General features: G+C 53.2%; 4 protein-coding genes across 5 annotated transcripts in view; 2 read left to right on the top strand and 2 right to left on the bottom strand.

The window, feature by feature from the left end:
* The window catches only part of LOC116836046 (uncharacterized), a 441,820-nt gene that overhangs the window by 252,076 nt on the left and 179,732 nt on the right, over positions 1-10,012 (bottom strand).
* The window catches only part of LOC116836047 (uncharacterized), a 445,785-nt gene that overhangs the window by 291,594 nt on the left and 144,179 nt on the right, over positions 1-10,012 (top strand).
* Positions 1-10,012, bottom strand: part of LOC116824745 (uncharacterized) — an 864,335-nt gene that overhangs the window by 818,800 nt on the left and 35,523 nt on the right. The window lies entirely within an intron of this gene.
* Positions 5,030-10,012, top strand: part of CLDN15 (claudin 15) — a 7,678-nt gene continuing 2,695 nt past the window's right edge. Inside the window, exon 1 of the mRNA XM_032799417.2 lies at positions 5,030-5,246. Coding sequence (XP_032655308.1) covers positions 5,030-5,246 — 217 coding nt within the window. The remainder of the gene's footprint in view (positions 5,247-10,012) is intronic.

Here is a 10,012-nt window from a genome sequence, read left to right as displayed (position 1 = left end):
CCCCTTCTATCTATCTATCCCCATCCACACCTTCTATCTATCTATCCATCCCCATCCACCTCTTGTATCTATCTATCTATCTATCTGTCTATCTATCCTCATCCACCTCCTCTATCTATCTATCTATCCCCATCCATCCCCTCTATCTATCTATCTATCTATCCATCCCCATCCATCCCCTCTATCTATCTATCTATCCCCAGCCACCTCCTCTATCTATCTATCCCCAGCCACCCCTTCTATCTATCTATCTATCCCCAGCCACCCCCTCTATCTATCTATCTATCTATCTATCTATCCCCAGATGACCCCCCACCTCCACAGAGGGAGGAGAGGGAAGTGTCCCACAGCCCCATGGGGGAGGTGAGGGGGTTGAAGCCTGAACCAGGACACAGCAGCCAGGCAGCTGCATGGGGCCTGTTCGCCTGGTTGACCAAAGGCAGCCCTGGGCCAGTTAAGAGGGGGAGAACCCAGGTGTCCTGGCTCCCAGCCCCCTCGACCTCCCTCCCAGAGCTCCCAGCCTGGCCCCGTACCCACCGCTGCCCCCAGCAGGGCTGGAGCCTTGCTGGGGTCACCACGCCCCAGCAGCAGGGGATGGGGCCAGCTGGGAGCAAGGGGCATTAATGAGTAACCCCGTATCTCCTGCACCCTGTCACCAAGCAACCGCCTGGTTTACCGTCCTTGTCCCAGGCGTTCCCAGCCCTGGGACGGATGGGGGCCAAGGTCTTGGGATTGGCATTGATCAAAGCCACTGCGGAGGGGTAAATAATTAACCGGCTGAGCCCTGGCAGCGCTGTCTGGGTCCCCCCCTCCCTGGAGCTTGGCAGGGAGGGGAGGCTGGTACGGCCATCCCCAGCCCCCGAGTCGCACCGCTGCGGCCTCCGGAGCCCGGGCGAAGGAGCAGAAAGAAATCGATTCCCTCCAGGCACAAAGATCGCTGACGATGCCCCAGCCAAGCAAATGCCAGCCCGGCAAGAACCCTGATCTCGGGCGGGATCCGTGCACAACAGGGCCCCAGGCTCGGCCTGGGAGTGTGCCGCCCCCGACCCCACTGTGTCAACGAAACACAAGTTATGGGGCTGCGAACTGAGGTCCCTTGGGGACATTTAACACCCTGTGGCATACACGAGGTCAGACTGGAGACGCTCTTGTCCCATCTAGGCTTAAAAATCGGTGACTTTATCCAATTTCATGGCATAGGGATTTTTTTTTAACATTTCCCCCAATTTGTGTAAAAATAAATAAAAAAAAATTCCACTTTGAAATGAAAATCTTTGTTCAATTTCCAGAGTATTGGTTCTTTTTGGAAAATTCCCTTTTGGAAAGTTGTGTCTTTTTGATTACTTTGAAAATACACCCTAATTTCCCCTGGTAGACCTTAAAAAACAAACAACAACATTAAAACTTTTCAAGGGGAAAAAAATGACACTATTGCGAACAGGTTTGTTTTTTTCTGCCAGTTTCTCACAGTTTTGCTAAAATGGAAATTTGAAACCCATTTCAAAATGAGAAAGAAAGAAAGAAAGAGAAAGAATAGAGACACATTTTGTCCATTTCCCCCTAGATTTCTTTGCTTTTACAATTTTTGCTCTGGCGAATATATAACATAGATACAGAGCCTGTCGCGTCTTACGCTGGGGTTACGTTCCGCAGTCGGCGCGTAAAGCGAAAATCGCGTTGAGTCAAAATTACATTGAGTGGAACGGCGGGTGGAATCGCCCACACTACAGGTACAGTATTTAAATTGTTATTTTTTCTTTTTTTTTTCTTGTTTTTGTCGACCCCGTAAAGCGGAAATCGCGAGTGTTAAATGCGCCGCAGGTGTGACAGACCTGTACACAATCATTGCAATATTTCCCTGGTGATTTGGGGGGTTGATATCAAACCAAGTTTGGGTTCTTTTTGGCAACAGAAAAATCAAAATTTCCAGCCAAAAATATTTTGTGATTTTTTTTTTATTTTTTGGACAAAAACGTAACCATTTTTTGTTCGCAGAAAATGCAAATTTCCCATGAAAAAAGTGTCTCAATGTAACTTCCGCCAGGCGGAGCCGGCAGCATCCAGGGCCGGGGTCGCTATCTAGCGGTTCCTTTTCAATGATCCGACACAAAACCGACTCAAACCCCCACCCGGTAACCTGGGGAAATGACACACCACCCCTGGGCGCTTCTAGAAAAAAGCCATTCCTGGTGAAAAGAATTTTTTTTTTAACCAGCGTTTTTTTTTTCCTCCAAGTTTGGTACCAATGTATGTATATATATATATATATCTAAATTCCTCCACGCAAATCCCCAATTGCCAGTGGGTGTTGGATGGGGATTTGCTGGTGAGGGGGAGGGCGTTCGGAGCTGGGATGAGACCGAAGCTAAGCATCTTGGGATAACAGGCCTATCCTGATTTTGCCCAAGTGAGGCCACACCGGGACGGCACAAAGGAAAGCAGAGAGGCCACCGGCAGTGATTGGCGGGTGCTCAAACTCCATCCCCGGTTAGCCACACGCTCCAGGAGCAGCTAAGCGGGTGGGAAAGGCAGCAGCCCCCTGGCATCGCTGTGTCAGGGTAACTCCTGCCAGGCAGAAAAGACCCAGGTCAATGGAGGCAGGCACTGGCATTTCCACAGGCGTTGGTCGAGGAAGGTTAGAAAAACCCTCTGAAAGACATCTTGCCTCTGAGTGGTGCCAGGTTCAGGAACTGGGTGAGAAACCAGTTACGATCTACAGTCCTGCCATACATGCCCCGTGCCTCAGTTTCCCCAGTTACGAGCCTGCTTATGGAATGGAGGGAGAGGCGCGCCTTCAGCCAAACCTCATGGAGAAACAATTCATTGCTCCATTGGGGCTGTTTCGATCCTCCCGTACGCCCCAGGGGGGAAAAACTCAGGCCCGGATTCCTGCATGGAGGCCCCGTAATCTGCCAGAGAAACAGAGTGGGTCTGCAAGAAAGAGATGCTCAACTCTGGAGGGGATGGAGAAATAATTATGATTATGATGGTGGCTAATCAACACCCTCTTATTCCCAGGCGGCACGCGGCCGGATTAAGTTCCCAGGAGTTGGTGCCGGCTCCACCTTTGTCCGGCTCTGAGAAATTGCCCATTGTTGCGGCATCGAAACCAGGATCCCCCCCCCCCTTCCTCCTGCCTGTGCCAAGCCAGGTGTATGCCTTGGGGATTGTGCAATGCGCCAGCTTCTTTTCAACCATGCATCTGGGAGAGACCGCTGCCTGGCCCCCCTCTCCTCGTCCGGGATGGGGAAAGGTGGGTGGGTAATCCCTGGGGGACAGGCGCACCGTTGTCAGCAGGAAGGGGCGCAGGTGATTGAGGCCCGTGCCAGCTTCGATCGCCGCCCGAGAGCAGCTTATAGCATCCCCGGCTATCACAAGGGAGTGTGCGTCTTGGCTCTCCCTGCAGGATCAGCTGGAGCCAAGATTTTCCCTCTGCGTCAGCACTCGGCCACGGATTTTGCACTCCACCCCAGAATTGACTGCACCCGGGGGCAGGTTCCTGGGAGCCCCAGCACCAAGGGAAAGGGGTCTGCTGGCAGGGGGCCAGGCCGGGGGCTGGTTCCTGGAGGGGTAGTCTGGGAATGAGATGGGACAGATGCAGCTCAAGCTGGAGTCAGGGGGCCAAGCTGAACCCCATTACAGCATGGGTGAAGGTCAACATGACCTGCAGGAGGGCTGGAGGGAAAGCCGTGGGATCGCACGCCAGGGAGGGGGAGGCCATATTGCGGCATCCCATCACCTAGGCGAGGGATGCTGGGAGCCAGGACTCCTGGGTTCTCTCCCTGGCTCTGGGAGGGGAGTGGGGGCTGGTGGGTTAGAGCAGGGGGGGCTGGGAGCCGGACTCCTGGGTTCTCTCCCTGGCTCTGGGAGGGGAGTGGGGGCTGGTGGGTTAGAGCAGGGGGGCTGGGAGCCAGGACTCCTGGGTTCTCTCCTCGGTTCTGGGAGGGGAGTGGGGGCTGGTGGGTCAGAGCAGGGGGGGCTGGGAGTCAGGACTCCTGGGTTCTCTCCTTGGTTCTGGGAGGGGAGTGGGGGCAGGTGGTTAGAGCAGAGGGGGCTGAGAGCCAGGACTCCTGGGTTCTCTCCCCGGCTCTGGGAGGGGAGTGGGGGCTGGTGCGTTAGAGCAGGGGGCTGGGAGCCAGGACTCCTGGGTTCTCTCCCCGGCTCTGGGAGGGGATTGGGGGCTGGTGGGTCAGAGCCGGGGCGGCATGGGAGGCTGGAGTGGTGAGTGAGGTGAGAGCCAGGACACCTGGGTTCTCTCCCAGCTGTGGAGAATGGGGAGGCGGGGGCTGTTTGAACACAGAATCTACCCACCTTCATGACATCCTCTGGGCACCGAGCCCCACAGCAGAGAGAGCTCTGGGTGCTTCCCGCCCCCTCGGGACACCTGCCACGGGCACTGCCTGGGACCGGCTTGCAGCGTTTGCCCTGGGGCCGGGCCTGAGCAGGGCGGTTGCAGTGAACAGGGGCTGCTCGCCTGGCTGGGGAGTGGGGAACCGGTTCAGGACCAGCCCCGGGTACGTCACCACCCCCTGCTGGCTGAAAACTGGCGACCCCTACCCTGCTGCTCAGGGGGACTCTCCTTCTGTTCAGCTCTAAGTGCCCTGCCACACTGCACGGATGGGGAAACTGAGGCACAGGGCATGTATGGCGCGACCACAGATAGCATCCAGGAGTCCTGGCTCCCAGCCCCCCCCCCCACTGCTCTAACCCACCAGCCCCCACTCCCCTCCCAGAGGCAGGGGCTGGGAACCAGGACTCCTCGGTTCCACCCCCAGCTCCAGGCGAGGCCTGAGCACGTTCACCGCTGGGGGAGGGGTCACACACACCCAGCCAAAGATCCAGGCAGCCGGTGCACAACCCCGCCCCCCTGCCCCGTTAGCCGCCGCTCGGCCCCGTTATCCCGCCCTGACGTCAGGCCGCCTGTGGTTTTACCTGGCGGGCCGCTCCGGGCTGAGCCATCCGCCGCTCGCCCTGCATGTGCGCTCCAGCTCCGTGCGCCCCTGCCCGTGCGCTCCGCTCCGAGCGCGCCATGGCCGCGGCGGTGGAGGCGGGGGGCTTCTTCCTGGGCACGCTGGGCTGGGGGCTGCTGGGGGTGACGCTGCCCAACAGCTACTGGCGGGTGTCCACGGTGGATGGGAGCGTGATCACCACCTCCACCCTCTTCGAGAACCTCTGGCAGAGCTGCGCCACCGACTCCACCGGCGTCTACAACTGCCGGGAGTTCCCCTCCATGCTGGCGCTGTCCGGTAAGCGGGACCCCCTCCCCGCCCCCTGTGCGCCCAGCCCCCTGGAGAGCCGGGACCCTCCTCCCCGCTCCGTGCGCCCTGTGTCCGAGCCCCCTGGAGAGCCGGGACCCCCCTCCCTGCTCCGTGCGCCCAGCCCCCTGGAGAGCCGGGACCCCTCTCCCTGCTCCGTGCGCCCCGTGCGCCCCGCTCCCTGGAGAGCCGGGAGCCCCCTCCCCGGTCCCTGCGCCCCGTGCGCCGAACCCCCTGGAGAAGCAGGACCCCCCTCCCTGCTCCATGCGCCCCGTGCGCGGAGCCCCCTGGAGAGCCGGGAGCCCCCTCCCCGCTCCGTGCGCCCTGTGCGCCGAGCCCCCTGGAAAGCCGGGACCCCCCTCCCCGCTCCGTGCGCCCTGTGTCCGAGCCCCCTGGAGACCCGGGACCCCTCTCCCCGCTCCGTGCGCCCAGCTCCCTGGAGAGCCGGGAGCCCCCTCCCCGGTCCCTGCGCCCCGTGCGCCGAACCCCCTGGAGAGCCGGGAGCCCCCTCCCCGCCCTGTGCGTGGAGCCCCCTGGAAAGCCGGGACCCCCCTCCCCACCCCCTGCACCCCGTGTCCGAGCCCTCTGTATAGCCGGGACCCCCCTCCCCACACTCCGTGCGCCCCGTGCGTGGAGCCCCCTGGAGAGCCGGGATCTCTCTTGCCGCCCCTTGCTCCCCGGACGCGGATCCCCCTGGAGAACCAGGACTCCCCTCCCCGCCCCTTGCGCGGAGCCACCTGGAAAGCCGGGACCCCCCTCCTCACCCTACCCCACCCCTTCCCCCGGTGTCCGAGCCCCCTGGAGAGCCGGGATCTCCCTCCTTGCCCCCCTGCACCCCCGTGTCCGAGCCCCCTGGAGAGCCGGGACCCGTCTCCCCGCCCCGGGCGGGGGCTTTAGCCGGCTTCCCATTCCCCAGCCAGACGAGCAGCCCGTTTACGGCAACCGCCCTGCTCAGGCCCGGCGCCAGGGCAAACGCTGCGAGCTGGCCCCAGGCAGTGCCCAGAGCAGGTGTCCCGAGGGGGCGGGAAGCACCCGGAGCTCCGGGGCTCGGTGCCCGCAGGGCAGCCCATGTCCTGACCCCGCTGCCAAACCGGACCCCGAGCCGAGGGGCGGAGGTGATTGTGTGTTCAAACAGGGCTCCCTCCCCCACAGCTGGGAGAGAACCCAGGTGTCCTGGCTCCCATCCCACCCGTCTCTCACCCGCCACTCCGGCCTCCCCGGTTCTAACCCACCAGCCCCCATTCCCCTCCCGGAGCCGGGGAGAGAACCCAGGAGTCCTGGCTCCCAGCCCCCCTGCTCTAACCACTAGACCCCACTCCCCTCCCAGGCCCCCACTCCCCTCCGGCAGGGAGCAACCCATGAGTCCTGGTCCAGCCCCCCTGCTCTAACCACCAGCCCAACTTCACCCCCAGAGGCCGGGAGAGACCAGGAGTTCCTGGCTCCAGCCCCCTGCTCTAACCACCAGCCCCATGCCCTCCCAGACCGGGAGAGAACACCAGGAGTCCTGGGTTCCAGCCCCACTCCCCTTCTCTAAGCAACTCTAAACCCACTTCCTTACCCAGCCTGTTTTCTCTCTCCTCACACACCCACACACAACCACACTCCTCTCTGCTTGCTTCTCGGGGGGAGAGGGGGCTGGCAGCCATGACTCCTTTTTCTCTCCTCTTTTTATTGTCATTTTTTTGTTTATATCATTTTCTTAGCCATACTCCTTTTTCTCTCCCCTTCTCTTTTTTATTTATTTTTTCTTTATTTTTTTAATTCATTTTTTTCTTTATCCATGACTCCTTTTCTTTCTCCCCTTCTCTTTTTATTATCATTTTTTTTCTTTGTGGTTTTTTATATGTAATTGGCTTTTTATCCATATTAGCTGTTTTCTCTCCCCACATTTCGTCTTGTATTTTGCATTTTGCAGAATGCAGCGTCGCGTCTATTTTTATATGCAATTCATTACCATTCTTACTCATCCTCCTACAGTTGCAATTTCTCGCCCCTTCGTCCTGGTAGAAATATTAATTTTTTCTTTATTAGTTCTACGTCAATGCTCCCTGCTCTTTTTCTTCTTGCTTTTCATAATGGGAAACCTTCCTTACTCGGTTATCCCAGATTTAAAACAAGACAATCAAATGTTTCTTTCTGGTTGTGTACATATGACTACTCTTGTCTAATGTATATTTAAGTTATCATCAATCAAATATCACCTATTAATTCTTCTCCGTAGTTGTTGTGATTTTAATTCACCAATCCCTGTGAGGTTTTTTAAGGATCACTATCATCACGAGCATAGGCATCTCTCTCAACAACCTTCTTACATTAATCCTAGTTCCTGTTATTTTCGATTGCATCTGTTCTTTTTTCTCTCTTGATATCCATCCAATATCTCTAACTCTTCCTTTTCTCGATCCGGTCCACCGTATCCCCTTTGATAACAATCTCCTTTTGGCCACTTTTTCTCGCCCTTTTTCCCCTTCCTCTGCCTCGCTCATACCTTATATGCGAGCGAAACTCTACATTAATTAATGCACTCACAGTCAAGTATCATTTTACCACTTACTTCTCCCTGCGTATTTTCTCTCTTAAGTCCGACCTTGTAACTCGTGTAACTTACTATATCTCTCGTCTCTCATTATATTATCTTTCGCATGCGTTCTTCTTGCTCTTGCAATTTTTATCCTTCTAAATCCCCTCCCTTTTCTTTTATACTGGTCCCCTCTCTTCTCCTTCCCATTTTCTCCTACTACAACTATTGATAAAAATTCCTTTCTAATTATTTATATCCGCTCGACTCATTCACAGTTATACTTTCTAAACACCCTTTTCTTTAGGATTTCTTGATCAAAACGTGGGCAAAACTAAATAATCTTATGGTCTATTAAACTCACCCCCTACACACTCAGCGAATTGTGGTTAAGCAACTTATACCTAGTTATTTACCAGATGAAAGGCTTCATACTCATATAATAACTTTACATTTTTGCTTGTAAACAAACACTACATGTTCGTTCAGAATAGCACTGGAATGAGCGTTTATCATCAGGAAGTATTTTTAAATTGTTCTATTCCCTTTCACCTTGTGCGTTAAGTCTTACATCCTATCATCTATCCGCATATTTATCCCACTATTATTTTTCTCTGCTGAAAGCCATCTGCCTGTTTCGTCTCATTTTTTTGATTCTTCTTCCTTTAGCAATATTTTCAAAGTCACTGGTACGAGTTCTTTCAAATGAGGTAAATATCCCTCAGCGGTACTCACACAATGTGACTAATATCTCACCCTGAAACTGATAGTCTCATCTTCAATATTTTCATAAAGTTGGAACGTCTATATATCCCTATTCGCTTCTGAAAATAGTTGATGTCCTCGATCCTTTTATACATATAGAAACTTGTCTTCATGACTTCGTATTTCCATCATCCAGTGTTCTCTTCAGTATTGCATTTAAATTAGGTATGTATTCAGTTACCATTATACTTATTGAGCTACAGCGATATATGATGTTCCCAACTATGTACACCTTGCTTTTAATCAGATGAACAACTTTCTTGATTCGAGCTCACCCAGTACTAATGCACTGCCACATTGTTAGCTTGAAAATCTTTATCGTTACTTCATAAATAATGATAGGGGTGGCTCATGAGATTACTTCTTACAATACACCACCAGAAGATCTCATCCCAGACCAAGAACTTCCTGGTAAGGGTATATCCTTCCACTTTTTATCTGCCTTTCTATCCTACTTTGCATAGTCATTTGTACACATAGCTTTTGTTGAAAGACTTGGATTGAGTTATCCATTTTTGCCTTCCTGAATTTTGTATTTACTGAGATATGATACTGTAGTTAAAGCTTATATTATTCGATTGGAAAGACTAAAAAAATTAATATAGTATCTGGGGAAGTAATTCTCAAGTTTTTTAATCTGACAGTAAATTAATTTGTGAGAGAGTTGCTTTTCCATTGCTTTGCAATAATTTCACCCTGTGATCTAACTGAAGTGTGAAAGCAACAATATTCCCAATCCTGTGCACTTAGCTTGTAAACCCTTCACATATAAAGTGTTTAGCATTAGGAATTACAATTTGGAGTGTTGGTTTCTTCAACAATTGGGCAATAATCTATTTGTAGGTGATCGTGCTGGGTAAAATTAATTGGAACTGTCTGGAAAATACTAATAAAATAGGATGAGGAAAGCCACGATCCATAAGGCATTGGCCTTTATATGGTGTGCTTTGGCAAAATTACAATTTTTTGTTGGTTCCTTTTTTTTTATTTCTTTTGTAAAAAACCATTGAATCAAAGTTGTTTTTTGCCTTATTCCATAGCCCAGTTAATGCACCTATCACAATATAAACGCTATATAACTTTAAACACTTTATCATCTCACCCACAATCTGTAAAAGGCCAACTATCAAACTGACCCAAAAATGTATTAACAGGTGCTACATTAACATAACTTTTAACTTTACAAGAGTAGGTAATACAAATTATATTACTTTGGATTTTATAACATTAATCTACTTACCGGTCACCTTCTCATTGAACATACATCTTTCTTTAATTTTACCTTTCATATCTATGCAATGTGCATTCCGGCCACGACCAGAGCTCATGCCTGGGGACGACCTCCACCAGAGGCAGAGGCAATATCTAATGAGCGCGGGAACACATCGCGCGCACTACCCTATGGGGTGCGCTCCAGTTGGCGCAGGTGGACCGGGGAGGGGCGCCCGCGCGCCAGGGAGTCTGCGGGCGCACG

The sequence above is a fragment of the Chelonoidis abingdonii genome, chromosome 11 (assembly GCF_003597395.2).
Source record: "Chelonoidis abingdonii isolate Lonesome George chromosome 11, CheloAbing_2.0, whole genome shotgun sequence".
Taxonomy (NCBI): Eukaryota; Metazoa; Chordata; order Testudines; family Testudinidae; genus Chelonoidis; species Chelonoidis abingdonii.
This window is presented reverse-complemented; position numbering and strand designations above follow the sequence as displayed.